At 42.1% G+C, this 16,391-nt stretch overlaps 1 protein-coding gene across 2 annotated transcripts in view; it reads left to right on the forward strand.

Moving 5' to 3' along the window:
• Positions 1–15,349, forward strand: part of NFX1 (nuclear transcription factor, X-box binding 1) — an 86,660-nt gene extending 71,311 nt beyond the window's left edge. For both annotated transcript variants that reach the window (XM_039474780.2, XM_074394970.1), the window contains exons 20-24: positions 8,329–8,427; positions 9,328–9,394; positions 11,406–11,551; positions 12,322–12,426; positions 14,089–15,349. In XM_039474780.2, the coding sequence (XP_039330714.2) occupies positions 8,329–8,427; positions 9,328–9,394; positions 11,406–11,551; positions 12,322–12,426; positions 14,089–14,161 (490 nt within the window). In that variant the 3' untranslated portion in view covers positions 14,162–15,349. The remainder of the gene's footprint in view (positions 1–8,328; positions 8,428–9,327; positions 9,395–11,405; positions 11,552–12,321; positions 12,427–14,088) is intronic.
• The last annotated feature ends 1,042 nt before the right edge of the window (positions 15,350–16,391 follow it).

Consider the following 16,391-nt stretch of genomic DNA (forward strand, 5'->3'; position numbering starts at 1 on the left):
TGTTATAAGTATTAGACTATTATAAATAAAGCTGTTAAGAATTTTTTTTTTTTTTTTGGGGGATGGGGTTTTGCTCTTGTCGCCCAGGCTGGAGTGCAATGGCACAATCTCTGTTTACTGCAAACTCCGCCTCCCAGATTCAAGTGATTCTCCTGCCTCAGCCTCCCAAGTAGCTGGGATTACAGGTGCACACCACCACACCTGGCTAATATTTGTATTTTTAGTAGAAATGTAGTTTCACCATATTGGCCAGGCTGGTCTCAAACTCCTGACCTCAGGTGATCCACTTGCCTCAACTTTCCAAAGTGCTGGGATTACAAGCATGAGCCACCACGCCCGGCCCAGAACATTCTTAAACTTGCTTTGCTCTGTATTTCTGTATGTTTCTGCTGAATATAAACCAGGAGTAGAATTGCTGATTAATTGGGTTTGTGTATGTTCAGCTTTAGTAGATTCTGCGTGTCCAAAGTGGTTGTACCAAATTACACTCCCAACAGCAGAGTGATGATTCCCATTGCTGTACATTTTTGTAGCACTTGGAATTGTCAGTCTTTTTAATTTTAGCCATTTTTGTAGATGTACATAGGAAGATGTCATTGAGCTTTTAATTTCTATTTTCCTGATGACTTAAGAGATTGAGCACCTTTCTTATATTTATTGGCCATTTGGCTGTCCTCATTTTTGAAGTGCCTGTTCAAGTCCTTTGCTTATTTTTTTGTGTTATCTCTTTTGTATTGATTAGTAGGAATTCTTTATGTATTCTGAATATGAGTCCTTTGTTGGCTTTATGTATATACTGTGAGTATTTTGTACCTTCATTTTTTACTTGATGTCTTTTTTATTCCAGAAGCTAAAGTAGAACTCTTGATGTCTTCTTGATAAACAGAAATTTTAATATTAATATTGTCCAGTTTATCTGAGTTTCTTAATAAGCACTTTTCATGTCCTGTTTAGAAAAATGTGTCTATCCTGAGTCCATGATGATATTCTGTTACTGTCTAGAACATGTATTATTTTACCTTCACATTTTAAATCTACAGTTGATCTGTACTAATTTTTTTCTTTTTTTTAGTATGGATAAGGAGATTTTACCATTCAGCTTTTTTCCGTGTGAATATTCATTTGACCAGTACCAAGATTGTCCTTTTCCCAGCACTCTGCAGTGCCACTTCTGCCATAAATCATGTATAAACCTGGGCAACTTGGCAAAACATCATCTCTACAAAAAATAAAGCTAGTCAGGTGTGGTGGCACATACCTGTAGTCCCAGCTACTTGGGAGGCTGAGGTGGAAGAATTGCTTGAGCCTGTGAGGTTGAGGCTATGGTGAGCCATGAGCACCAGCCTGGACTATATACTCTGGGTGGCAGAGGGAGACCCTGTCTCAAAAAAGCAAAAATAAATAAAAGTATATCAAGTATATATGTGAGTCTATTTCTGAGCTCGTCCTGTTCGATTGCACTACTATCATACTGTCTTAATTATTGTGCCTTCATAACAAGTCTTAGTATCTGGTAGTATATACCCTTAACTGTGACTCTTCTTCAATATTGTTTTGACTGTTTTTTGTTCTTTTTTTTTTTTTTTTTTGAGACAGAGTTTCGCTCTTGTTACCCAGGCTGGAGTATAATGGCGCGATCTCAGCTCACCGCAACCTCCGCCTCCTGGGTTCAGGCAATTCTCCTGCCTCAGCCTCCTGAGTAGCTGGGATTACAGGCACGTGCCACCATGCCCAGCTAATCTTTTGTATTTTTAGTAGAGACGGGGTTTCACCATGTTGACCAGGATGGTCTCGATCTCTTGACCTCGTGATCCACCCGCCTCGGCCTCCCAAAGTGCTGGGATTACAGGTGTGAGCCACCGCGCCCAGCAACTGTTTTTTATTCTTAGCCCTTTACATTTCCACTTAATATTTTACTTTTTCTTTTATTTATTTATTTTTTGAGATAGGGTCTTGCTCTGTCTCCCATGCTGGAATGTAGTGGTACAATCATAGTTCACTGCACCCTTGACCTCCTGGGCTCAAGGGGTCCTCGTGCCTCAGCTTCCAAAATAGGTAGGACTACAGGGACACACCACTACTTCTGTCCAAGTTTTTCTTATTTAAAACAAAATTTTTTTTTGTAGAGATGCAGTTTTACTATGTTGATCAGGATGGTCTCAAACTCCTGGCTCAAGTGATCCTCCTGCCTTGGCCTTCCAAAGGGCTGGGATTACAACCATGAGCTACTGCACCCAGCGCATTTCCACTTACATTTTATAATTGGCTTGTTATTATAATATATACCCAAGAAACCTGCTGGGATTTTGATTGAGTTGGTACTTGTAGATCAATTTGTAATCTTTATAATATTGAATTTTCTAATCCATAAGGAAGGTATACTCTTCCATTTCATGCCTTCGATTTCTCTCAATGATACTTAGTGGTTTTCTATATATAGATTTTCAGTGTATTTGTTTTCAATAGATTTGTTTCTTGCTTTTTGATGCTGCTGTACATGGGTTTTTTTTCTTGTGTTACTTTTAATTTTTTTAATTTATTATTTAATGTGACAAGTGTTTTCATTTATTTTGTTTTTGACCAGGTTGACATCCTCAAGAAAAAATGCAAATTACAGGGCCTTCATTTTAAAGCAAATGCTCATTTTAGGAATGTGTTATAGAAGATATTTATATGCATAAAAATATATCACAGATAAGACAGAAAAAAATGGCTTGTTTTGTTGTTGTTGTGTTTTTATTTTTTGTTTTTCTTTGCAACAGAGTCTCACTGTGTCTCCCAGGCTGGAGTGCAGTGGCACAATTATAGCTCCTGCAGACTCTACTTCTGGGCTCAAGCGATCCTCTTACCTCAGGCTCCACACCCAGCTAATTTTTAAATTTTTTGTACCAAACCCAGCCTAAACTGGTATTTTCTAACTGCTTGTTGCTGGTATTTAGCAAGACAATTGATATTTATTGACTTATTTAGCAACCTTGCTAACTATATCTGTTTGTTAGTTTATTGTAGATTCTTTTGGATTTTGCATATATACCATCATGTCTTCTAATAATAGTAATTTTATTTATTTCTAATTCCTGTTATTTTTGTCTTTTTTCTTTCTTTCCTATTCTTTTTATTTCTTCTTCTTCTTACCTCATTGCACTGGCTAGGGCCTTCAGTACATTGTTTAATGAAAGGTGCCAATAATAGATATTCCTGACTAATCCTCCATCTCATGGGAAAAACTTAGTATTTCACCATTAAATATGTTGTCTGCAGTAAGTTATTGAGGATACTCTTTATCATATCAAGAGGCATTTATTCAACGACTGGCAAACTTTCTGATTCTAGCAAAGATTGATGAAATTGAATAGCCCTGAAAAATGTTAATAATTGGAGAATTTAGGTGAAGGGTATATAGAAGTTTATTGTAATATTCTCATCACTTGTCTTTGAAAATTTTTTTTAAGATAAAAAGACAAATCAGACAGAGTGTAGCCCTGCTTTACCTTGAAGCTTGACTTTCAACAATTTTAATAGTACCTCTTTAAGTATTAAATGTGTAGAAGGTAATATGATGACTAGTAGTGCTGTTCAAATTTTCCTTGGTTTGACACTTATGATAACTTTCTAGCGAGTGCTGTTCAAAACCCTTGTCCTTTAGGAACCATCAGTTAGTATTTTCAGCTGCAGAATGTAAATTAGGAGTCCTAAGTATTCAGAATTGCTCTACTGAAAACACAGAAGGCCTCCAAACATGGAAATTCACTTTTGATGGTTGAAAGAAATATTATGTACTATTTAGATAGAGATGGAGCTCTAGAGTCAGATTGCCTGGATTTGAATCCTAGCTTCACAAATCACTTAGCTGTGAGACCTTAGGCAAGTCACATATTCTCTGTAAACCTTAGGTTCCTTTAAACCTAAAAATGATGACAATAACAGTATCTACCTTCCAGAGTTGTTGTGAAGATTAATACATTAAAAATGATACTCATAAAACTCTTGGCACAAGAGCTTGGCACATAGTAGGTACTCAGTACCTATTGATTCAAACTAGCTATTTTTGAAAGCCTTTTGAATTTCCCCTCAATCTTGGTGATGACATAATGACCCTTACTGTATAGATTCTTTCATAAAAACACACAAACATAAGAGAAAAAAAGGCAAACTTAAAGAAAATTCCCAGCCAGGCGCGGTGGCTCAAGCCTGTAATCCTAGCACTTTGGGAGGCCGAGACGGGTGGATCACAAGGTCAAGAGATCGAGACCATCCCGGTCAACATAGTGAAACCCCGTCTCTACTAAAAATACAAAAAATTAGCTGGGCATGGTGGCACGTGCCTGTAATCCCAGCTACTCAGGAGGCTGAGGCAGGAGAATTGCCTGAACCCAGGAGGCGGAGGTTGCGGTGAGCCGAGATCACGCCATTGCACTCCAGCCTGGGTAACAAGAGCAAAACTCCGTCTCAAAAAAAAAAAAAAAAAGAAAATTCCCTCTAAAGTTATATCTATATATATCTATACACACACATACATATACACATACATCTGTGCATATATGTGTGTGTGTGTGTATTTGTGTGCATGTGTGTGTATCTCTATTGCAGAAATAAAAAACTAGCAGGCCAAATTCAGCCCACAGGCAGGTTTTATTGGTGTTTAAAATTCGAATTAGTGGCCAACCAAAACATCAAAAGATCTTCCCCTAAAAATTCTCTTGAGAATTTGAAAAGTAAGCCTCTTTTGAAAAATTGGAAATCTGGCAATGTGAACCAGATTCTTGTGGGCATTAAGCTTGTAAGTGACTCCTGGTACAGTGTAAATGAAAATTGTACTAAGTGCTAAGCTGAAATCTATCTTTAAAAAAAAAAAACTGGGTGTTGGTGAGATGCCATGAGATTCAGACACTGGTGGTTAGGGCAACAAAGTGGCATTTCTCTAGACCACTCACTCCACATTGATCAAGACTGATGAAGAGTCTTTTTTTTTTTTTTTTTGGAGACAGGGTTTTACCATGTTGGTTAGGCTGGTCATGAACTCCCGACCTCAGGTGATCCGCCCGCTTCAGCGTCCCAAAGTGCTGGGATTACAGGCTCGAGCCACCGTGCCTGGCCTTAATCAAGAGTCTTATGTCCCTGCCATATGCCCGACAACTGGAAGCATTTTCAAAACTTTTTGCACAGAGATATTAATTATGTCATATATAATATTGAAAAACTGGGGAACTGTTAAACCTAAATGGGAAATGATTAAATTATGAGATATATACAATTAGAAGATTATGAGCTATTAAAACAGTAAGTATGAAAACAAAATAATAATATGAAAAATGCTAACCAGATAACGTGGCGAGAGGCAAAGAAACAAAGATATTTTAATTTTTAAAATTTTTTTATTAAATGAAAATTGTATATATTTATGGTAATACAGCATGATGTGTATATATATATTGTGGAATGGCGAAATCAAGCTAATTAGCCTGTGCATTACCTCACAATCTTATTTTTGGGGGGTGAGACAGTTTTGTATATTCTAATGGCAGCTACTTCAAATTATAGAGAAAAGCCAGGCACGGTGGCTGACACCTGTAATCCCAGCACTTTGGAGGCTAAGGTGGGTGGATCACCTGAGGTCAGAAATTCAAGATCAGCCTGGCCAACATGGTGAAACCCCGTCTCTTCTAGAAATACAAAAATTAGCTGTATTTGGGTAAGGTGGTAGATGCCTATAATCCCAGCTACTCAGGAGGCTGAGGCAGGAGAATCGCTTGAACCCAGGAGGCAGAAGTTACAGTGAGCCGAGATCATGCCATTGTACTCCAGCCTGGGTGACAGAGCAAGACTCCATCTCAAAAAAAAAAAAAAAAAAAAAAATAGTGAAAAGGGCCAGGCACAATGGCTCATGCCCATAATCCTAGCATTGGGGAGGCTGAGGCCAGCGGATCACTTGAGCTCAGGAGTTCAAGACCAGCCTCAGCAACGTAGCAAAACCCTGTCTCTACAAAAAATACAAAAATTAGCTGGACATGGTGGCATGCCCATTTTAGTTCCAGCTACTTGAGAGGTTGAGGTAGGAAAATGGCTTGAGCCCAGGAGGTGGAAGTTACCATGAGCCAAGATCATGCCACTGCACTTCAGCCTGGGCAACAAGAGCCAGACCTAGCCTCAAAAAAAGCAATTAGAAAAAAGGAAACACTGCCGGGCGCGGTGGCTCAAGCCTGTAATCCCAGCACTTTGGGAGGCCGAGGTGGGTGGATCACAAGGTCGAGAGATCGAGACCAACCTGGTCAACATGGTGAAACCCCGTCTCTACTAAAAATACAAAAAATTAGCTGGGCATGGTGGTGCGTGCCTATAATCCCAGCTACTGAGGAAGCTGAGGCAGGAGAATTGCCTGAACCCAGGAGGCGGAGGTTGTGGTGAGCCGAGATCGCGCCATTGCACTCCAGCCTGGGTAACGAGAACGAAACTCCGTCTCAAAAAAAAAAAAAAGAAAAAAGGAAACACTAACACACTCTTGATGAGACCGTAACTTAGTACAGCCACTATGGAAAACAGCATGGAATTTCCTCACATTAAAAATAGAACTACCGGCCGGGCACGGTGGCTCAAGCCTGTAATCCCAGCACTTTGGGAGGCTGAGGCGGGTGGATCACGAGGTCAAAAGATCGAGACCATCCTGGTCAACATGGTGAAACCCCGTCTCTACTAAAAATAAATAAATAAATAAAAAATTAGTGGGCATGGTGGCACGTGCCTGTAATCCCAGCTACTCAGGAGGCTGAGGCAGGAGAATTACCTGAACCCAGGAGGCGGAGGTTGCAGTGAGCCGAGATCGTGCCATTGCACTCCAGCCTGGGTAACAAGAGTGAAACTTTGTCTCAAAATAAATAAATAAATAAATAAAAATAGAACTACCATAGAGTCCAGCAATCCTGTTACTGAGAATCTATGCAAAGGAAATAAAATCAGTAGATATATCTGTGCTCTCACATTTATTGCAGCACTATTTACAGTATTCAGGATATGAAATCAACTCAAGTGGTCAACATGGATGAATGGATAAAGAAAATGGGGTATACATATAGAATGGAATACTATTCAGCCATAAAAACAATGAAACCCTGTCATTTGCAACAACATGGATGGACCTGGAGGACATCATGTTAAGTGAAATAAGCCAGACACAGAAAGACAAATACCACATGATCTCACTCATATGTAGAATTTTTTTAAAAAATTAATTAATATAGAAGCATAGAGTAGAACAGTGGTTATCTGACTAAAAGGGGATGGAGTGGAAAGGGAAGGATGGGGAGAGGTTGGTCAATAGATACAAAGTTACACTTAGTATGAATAAGTTCTGGTGTTCTATTGTACACTAGGGTGATGATGGTTAACAGTAAGGGATAGTATATTACAAAATAGCTAGAAAAGAGGCTTCTGTATATTCTTACCACAAAGAAATGATAAGGGCATGAGGTAATGAATATGCCTGATACACTAATTTGGTCATTTTACAACATAGTATATATGTACCAAAACATCAAACTGTGCTTCATAAATGTGTACAATGACCATAGGTCAATAAAAATAAAATAATATTTTGTTTTGTTTTGTTTTGTTTTGTTTTTTTAGAGTCTTGCTATGTCACCCAGGCTGGAGTGCAGTGGCATGATCTCAGCTCATTGTAACCTCTGCCTTCCGGGTTCAAGCGATTCTCATGCCTTGGTCTCCCTTGCAGCTGGGGTTACAGGCATGCACCACCACACCCGGCTAATGTTTGTATTTTTAGTAGAGATGGGGTTTCACCATGTTGGCCAGGCTGGTCTCGAACTCCTGGCCTCAAGTGATTCACCCACCTTGGCCTCCCAAAGTGCTGGGATTACAGGTGTGAGCCACTGCACCCAGCCAAGAAATGTATAAAGATGAAGTGCATATGTTAATGGAATTCTTTACTTTTTAGATTTTTATGATATGTTTTAACATTTGTATGTCTGTTTTATATACCTTATCTTTAAGCTAAGCCTCAGAGAAAGTCATCCTCCATTTACCATTCCCAGTGATCCCACTCCCGCAACCTTCTCTTCCCCAAATAATCTAAGTCCCCAGTACTCAGCTATGACTTGCTCAGACCCTTATAGAGCTGTTTTATTTTCTTTTATGAAGACAATACCATGTCATGACCCAAGCTGTTGTTATTCTTTCCTTAATAATCCAGTTTACCGAAATACAGATAAATAATGCATAAGGAGTTTAAGATACAGTAGGCACTTGGCGTTATTGTAAGATAGTTTCAGCTTCCCTCCCACTCCTTTTATTTGTATACTTCTCTCTCACTTTCAGGAGATTAGCAGAGGCATTTCACATCAGTGAGGATTCTGATCCTTTCAATATACGTTCTTCAGGGTCAAAATTCAGTGATAGTTTGAAAGAAGGTGCCAGGTATGTAACTTGTTACCTGCTTTCTTAATTGTGGCTTGTCAGAGTGATAGGTCTTTTGAGATGTCATAACTAATATGTACTCCTCCTGTGATTAAGCCAGTTCAAGTTTGTTTGTTGTAAGAGATTATGTGCTGTTTAATAAATATCCTTCTCTTGGTTTCTCAAAACTGCCTCCTTTTTTTGAGACGGAGTTTCGCTCTTGTTACCCAGGCTGGAGTGCAATGGCGCGATCTCGGCTCACCACAACCTCCGCCTCCTGGGTTCAGGCAATTCTCCTGCCTCAGCCTCCTGAGTAGCTGGGATTACAGGCACGTGCCACCGTGCCCAACTAATTTTTTTGTATTTTTATTAGAGACGGGGTTTCACCATGTTAACCAGGATGGTCTCTATCTCTTGACCTCGTGATCCACCCGCCTCGGCCTCCCAAAGTGCTGGGATTACAGGCTTGAGCCACCGCTCCTAGCAAAACTGTTCCTTTAAAGAACTGAGCTTGGGGTGTAGTTGGGGTAAGAGTTTGGGTGGGGTGGTGGTAAGAGTCTGGGCCTCCCAGGGGCTGGACTAGACTAAATTAGAGGATTTCTGGACTTCATTCCACCTCTGTCTACTCCAGTCTCACATTCACATGGGTTCTCACTTGGAGCTGTAACAGCTCTTATTTTTTTCCTGGAGCCCTTGGCCCTCCAGTGGCTATTTCTCCTTTCATCTTCCCTTTTCTTGTATTTGTCTCTTTTGTTTTTTCTTCCATCATAGTCATCCTTCTGTAACCTGACAGTTCCTGACCTCTGCAGTTTTTCTGCCAGCATTGTCTGTTGTCCCCACTTTACAGGGAGAGGATGTGTGAAAGGGGTTCTCAGAAGGGCAGGGACAGATAAAATTAACTGTGCTGATTTCTCATTTCAGGAAGGACTTAAAGTTTGTCAGTGACATTGAGAAGGAAATGGAAACCCTCGTGGAGGCCGTGAATAAGGTTGAAGTCAAAACATCCCACTGAACATTTATCTAGGACCAGCTTGATTTTAAAAAAATCAAGTTCTGGAAACACTGTCCACCTAGAGTAGTTGTAGGAAAAAGTCACAGCTTCATTGAGAATCCTTGAGGATCTTTATCTTTCTCAAAACACAGCCATTATAACAACTGTGGGAGCCTGTCCTGGTTCAGAACAGTTGACTGCAGAAAAGATCTGCAGTCAGCTGGGCTGGTGCCTCACGCCTGTAATCCCAGCACTTTGGGAGGCTGAGCCAGGCAGCACACCTCAGGTCAGGAGTTCGAGACCAGCCTGGCCAGCATGGTGAAACCCTGTCTCCACCAAAAATACAAAAATTAATTGGATCTGGTGGTGGGAGCCTGTTATCCCAGCTACTTGGGAGGCTGAGGCAGGAGAATTGCTTGAACCCAGGAAGTAGAGGTTGCTGTGAGCTGATATCATGCTGCTGCACTCCACCCTGGGCAACAAGAGTGAAACTCTTTGTCTCAAGAAAAAAAAAAAAAAAAAAAGATCTGCAGTCAACTGTAAGTAAAGACCAGGCACCATGGTTTACACCTGTAATTCCAGCACTTTGGGAGACTGAGGCAGGTGGATCACTTGAGTCCAGGAGTTCGAGACCAGCCTGGACAACATGGCAAAGCCCTGTCTCTACAAAAAATAAAAAATTTAAAAATAAATAAATAAATAAATAAAAATAAAAAATTAGCCTGGTGTGGTGGTACACACCTGTAATCCCAGCTACTCCAGGGACTGAGGCAGGAAGATTGCTTAAGCCCAGGAGGTTGAGACTGCAATAAGCTGAGGTTGAGTCACTGTACTCCCCCTGTCTCAAAAAAAAAAAAACCAAAAAACCAGAAGTAAAAGAGTAAAAGTACTGGCTAAGTACCTAAGAATGGATGAAGAAACGCTGGGTGAGGGGGCTCAGTAGTGCTAGTTGAGTGACTGTGTGGGACACTTAGGGAGACACTCTAGGCCCTGACATCTTTGAAGGGCTATTGTATGCTAGGAAAGCCCACTGGGTCTTTATTATTCCAAAGGCAGGAATGTCCCCTTTGGGAAAGATAAAAGTTATATCACTGCAGCTGAAGAGCAGTGGGATAGACTCCTTCAAAAGATGATGTCCTTGTCCTGGAGGCGGCCAGGGATGTCAAGGAGGTAGCTTTAAGTGAAAAAGTCTTGAGTTTAGTCAGAAGCCCTCAGTGTTGCACTGGCTCCCTCCCTCTTCCGTCAGAGGGGACTGTTAGTAAGGACAAGATGGCTGCTTTAGCCCCATATCTAATGCTGGTGGTTTTCCTTCCCAGTCTCCTGACCCTCTTCCCATTCCCTTCCTTTCCTCCCTTCTGTTACCACTTCCCAGCAGAATACTAACATGAAGGAGAAAATGGAATTCATTGTCCCTCTCCTAAGAAACCCAAACAGATGTGTTTCTCTGCTTGTGTGTCTGTATCTGAATACTCATGATTTTTTTTTTATGTGAAGATGGGGTTTCACCTTGTTGGCCAGGCTGGTCTCAAACTCCTGACCTCAGGTGATCCACCCACCTTGGCCTCCCAAAGTGCTGGGATTACAGGCGTGAGCCACCACACCCAGCCTAATACTCATGTAGAACATACTTTTATAGGAAATAATCTTTTCTTGTCTTTTAAATCTTTAATTTATTTAGACATTTCTTGGGAATATCACTCACTCCCCAGTTATGGGACCCATCAGAAAGAACCATTACGCTGTCTACCTAAGTCGCAGTTCACTTACCATTTGTCCCTAACTCTGTCCAGCTGCTACTGTTGTGGCTCAACAGAGTAGAAGAAAGAAGTGCATTAGTGCACATCTTCCCGAACCCCTCTGGGTTTGCTTGGCAGTTAGTAAAATACTGTATGCTGTGGGCCTCTAAAATCACCTCTTACTGATCCATGCTGTTCTTGTGTGGTAAGATTAGTTGTTAAGCATTTTGTTTTCATAATGATATAATCAGTCATCTTTTCCCTCAATACAGGGAAAGAATAGTAGGAAAAGCCACAGCTTCCCTCCCATGAACAGAGACCACCGCCGGATCATCCATGACCTGGCCCAAGTTTATGGCCTGGAGAGCGTGAGCTATGACAGTGAACCGAAGCGCAATGTGGTGGTCACTGCCGTCAGGTAAGTCGATCCTGCTGTCACAGGAGGAACTCCTAAGCAGGGCAAACTGGACCCAAGAAGCAGGGTCTGTCAATATTTGTCTTTCTTGTTATCACTCTCCCTCTTGGAAAAGTAGAAGGAAAATCTGCTTCTCAGGTACTTCCAAGATAATCTAAAGGCCTGAGCCAAAGAGCAGAACCTATGTCTCAATCCACAGGGTAGAGGCACTCAAAATGCACGGGCGTCACGTCTGCCTACAGTCACAGCAGATGCTGGAAGCAGCATTTCTTCAGGCAAAAAGAAGAGACCCTGTGAGCCTGAACAGGGGTCTGCCCATCATATCTGCCCTTTTCTCCTTCAGTCTCCTGTTCCTCTGTTAGTCCTCTCCCTGGCTCTGTCCTCTTCACATGGGGAAAATAGAAAGAATGCTGGACCTTCATTCAAGGCACCCCCTGTGAATGGTGTTTTTGCCATCAGAGGAAACTGAAGCAATAATGTGACCAGGAAGGGACAGGGAGGACCTAGGATCACTCTCAGCACCTGGGAATAGGAAGAACTTCCCAATAAAGAAGACTTGAGTCTGACATGAAAGGAAGCAAGCCACAGGCCTGGCATAGGTGGATGGAAGGGACGGGGGTGTTAAATGCAAGTAGCCATGCCTGAGGGCAGACAGTTCCTACCAGACAGTGCTCAGCACTGTCAGTGCCAAAAAGTCATGGGCTGAGTTTCTAGTTCTCTATCTCCACAAACGATTCTCACTTTTCAATGCTTGGTGTTTTGACTTCTATCAGGGGGAAGTCCATTTGTCCTCCTACCACGCTGACAGGTGTGCTTGAAAGGGAAATGCAGGCACGGCCTCCACCACCAATTCCTCATCACAGACATCAATCAGACAAGTAAGATTCTCCAGATGCCTTCCAAGGGACCCGTCTGTCCAGAAAAGCCAGCAGGGCCTGAATTGTCCTGGACTGCACCAGCCATTAGCACCTCCTCCTGGCCTTGAGGTGCCATGTTCAAATATGTAACATTTGATTGGGGTGTTCAGACACATTTGTTCCCACCAGTGGGGTCCTAAATTTGATGTTCGTAGTGCTTGATTCTAGAGCGAGCAGTCACTGGACATAATTTCCACGGTGTAGATGGTGACACTGGGAAGTGGATTCAGTCTGTCATACCAGATGGTTTAAGACTGAAGCACCACATAGTTAAGAATAGTTACTCTGAAAATGGAGTAGGTTTTGGGGGTGAGAATTGTCAGTGATGGGGGTGGATGGTACTTTCTTGTTTTGCTCTGCCTACTTCTATATGTTTGAATAATTTTTATAACATATTCATGATTTAAAGAGAAAAGAAAACCAAGTTGGCAAGGGGCAAGTCTGCCAGATATTTTCTCCGACAGGAGCAGGGAAGGAGCTCTGAGAGTTGGGAGACTCTTGGGCTTTATTTGGACAAACCAGAATTGTAGCCTGAAACCAACTTTAGGGCACTTAGTTATAGCCCCAGTTGTCCCGGTTGTTTGTCGCTTGTCAGGGAGAGGAAGAGAAGGCAAGGTGCGGCTCCTTCTCTGCTGCCCTACTGTAACCAAGGCAGTGTGGCTAAAAGGAACTTCAAAGCCCAGAAGAAGAGGGGTCCCTACTTCTATTCTGGCTTTCCACAAAGAAGCCCTAGTAGTACCTTCTCTGTGATTCCTGCACAAAACCTCTGGAAGGGTGGTTAGGGCAGTTTACAAGGTCACTATGAAGGTCAGTGAAGGTCATAGCAGTTGCTGTTCCTGTGGGACTGGACAAGAAGACAGCCAGGTGTTACCCATTGGGCTCAGACTCAACCAAGAGCATCTGGGGCCACGTAGCTCCCCACAACCAGCCCCTCTCCACCCCTAGGAGCCAGGTATCCTGGGTTCTGGTCAGCACAGTCTGCAAGTCCATATGGAAACATGAGGAGTATTCTCAGACACTGCCACAGTCGGGTCCAGTCCTGCTTAGACACAACCATGTGGAGTTAGTGGCCTGTTTATGCCATACTTTTTAGAAACCCTTTGCTTGCTTTATTTTTGTATAAAACTGTATTATGAAAACTTTTTAGAGTAGAGAGAATACTATTACTATCATAAATGTATATGTCCCCATTAGCAAATCTCCAAATCACCAGCTCATGTTTGTCCCACTATCAAAACTTCACAAATGAGATGTTCGCTTGGCTTAAGCTGTTAACTGAGCATTCATTGAACTGTAAAGGCAGAGAAAAACAATCATCATGTATGAAATACTGTAAATAGATTGTCAAAGGTTATCTCTACACTATTAAGTGTAAATAATTTGTTATATCACAGAATAAAATTCCTCATGTAATATGTAAATCTAGGGGAAAAAACACAAAAAGTTTTAAACAATTGTTCATAAAGTACAGAAGGAAAAAATTAAGAATAAAACCCCCCAAAATTTTTAAGCTCACAACTGGTAAATCAGCTGATCCTTAACTTTCTGAAGACCTGTGTCTGATTCCCCCAAAGAAGAAAAGAAAAGACTGATCATTCTTTGTTTTGTTTTGTTTTTTTCCAGGAATTCTGGGAGCAGTAATTTACAGAAAATAACCAAGGAGCCAATAATTGATTATTTTGATGTCCAGGACTAAGAAGATCAAGATATACTTAGATAAAAGAATGATTAGGTGTAGTGGAGACTCATTTGCCAGCAGATAAATCATGCCTGTTCCTCTCTGCCTGGCAGAATCACAGTCTCACATACTGTCTTGTACTGACACATCCAAAGCATGAGTGTGTCAGAAATCCTGTGGCTACTCCTGTCTATATAAAGTGTTTCATTATGACCAGATCTCTGATTGTATGGTCACTAGGTATGCAACTGTGTATTTGAAGAGGCTCTTCACACCATCGCTGTGATTGCTCTGAGAGTTGAGGGACTATTCGGCTTTATTTGGACAAACCAGACTTTTAGCCTGAAACCAACTTTATGCCACTTAATTTTAGTCTCAGTTGTCCCATTTACTTGTCCTCCTGAAAATACTGGAAATATCAGGCAGACCTTGCTTGCTTTACCCAAACTGATCAAACTCTTTAGTAGCACAAATGAATTTCCTAGTCTGAAATGCCAGATAATGAGTTGGTATACCATATCTGGAATCATACATGTTGTCTTAAATCCAGCCATCTTCCGTAAGTCTTTTGCCAAAACCTCTCATAGGTCTATCTAGCTGAGCTTATTTTAGCGGTTCCCAGCGTGATCAGTTCTAGACCTAGAAGCAGGGCAGGCTGCTTTACAGAATTCCATTTCCTTAAGTCCCCGGCACTTCTCATACCATATCACTGAACCTGTTCAGTGACAATCAGTTTAGCCATCCCCCACGATGGTAGGGGATAGATAGAGCAAGTTCTTCTGCCAGGTTTACACTGGTCTCTGATATACCTGCTGGTCTCAGTATATACCTACCTCCTCTCTGATGGAGAAAGAATCTCAAATGGACAACTGTCCTGTGTTGCTTTTCCCTAGGCCTTCTACAGCCATATTGTCTCTCCCTCCCTCTGAGTTCTGGACTCCTTTTCAATATTCTAAGAAGTATATGGACAGTCCAGGGCTTAGGCCCAGCAGCCCACTGGAGGCATTCTTCAGGCTCCTTTAAGGCAGGTGCATTGATAGTTACATTAGTATGACCCTTGCATCGGCACCCCTCCAGCCTGGAGGCCAAGCTTTCAGCAACTTCCTTCTGCTCCAGAACAAGCCACAAGCCCCAGAGCAGCAACAGGAGACTTGACAAGTAGAATCATGAAACAAGCACTTAATTAAATCATAAAAATTAATTGCACAGGGCTGCCTTTTGCTTTCATTCTGTAATGTTTTTTTTTCATTTTTTTCCTCCATCCTCCTCCTCCTGTAGCAGGGCTGTCCTTTGGTCCTCACCAGTCTGCTTCAAAAGCAATCAAGTACAGCAGCAGGAACAGGCAACTGGAATGGAAGGAAGTGAGAGAGAACAAAAGCACCTCCCCCTGGGCCCGTGTAGTGCAGGTCAGTGGCCCCGCTCACAACAGGGAGCCCGTGAGCATCGCTACCTCTCTCAAGCAGTGGTTCAGTGGGTGAACGGTATGGGTGAGAGTATCTCGGGATCAGCAAAGGCAGGAGACCTGGCTTCTGATTCTAGCTCTGCCACATAACAGCTTGTCACTTGATGGAATGAAAGTTTCACTGACCTCATGAGGGTGATGAGGATTAAAGGAAAAATATACATGGCGATAGCTGATCCATCATCAATGCTCAAAGTTCATAAAAATGATACTTCGTATCTAGAAAATATGTACACATCTTTCTCCATAATACTAGCCAAGTAAGAGGTCCGTGGAATGCTAACCAGGCCTTTCTGGTGAATATTTGTGTGCTGACCCTGTGCCAACTTTGTGCCAGGGCTGTGGGAAGCAGATGGGGCCTGGTTTTGTACATTCGATAATCCAGTGAGGGCACACATGAACAGATGTTTTTAGTGGAATTGGCTGGTTGGCCACCAATAGGGCATTAATCTGTTATTAAAAGCTGAAGAGCCCTAAGAGGAATATTTTGCGAAGTTGTGGTAGGAATGGTTAGCTCTTGGGGTTGGGGCCGGACACGTGTGGGAAAGTGAAATGAGGAAGTGTTTGAGCTGAGGCTTGAGATGGTAGACTGCCATTTGGAGGAGGAAGAGGCACACGCCAACTGAAGGTAAACAACATGAGAGAGCACTGGGGGAATGGGTTGAGGAAGGGTTGTCCAGAGCAGGCAGACAACTAGGGGGACAGGAGATGAGGCTGGAGAGGTGGAGAGGGGTCAGCTCATGGAGAGCCACAGGGGGTGACCAGAATCCTAAGCAGAGTGGCATG

Source organism: Saimiri boliviensis, chromosome 2 (genome assembly GCF_048565385.1).
Source record: "Saimiri boliviensis isolate mSaiBol1 chromosome 2, mSaiBol1.pri, whole genome shotgun sequence".
Lineage (NCBI taxonomy): Eukaryota > Metazoa > Chordata > Mammalia > Primates > Cebidae > Saimiri > Saimiri boliviensis.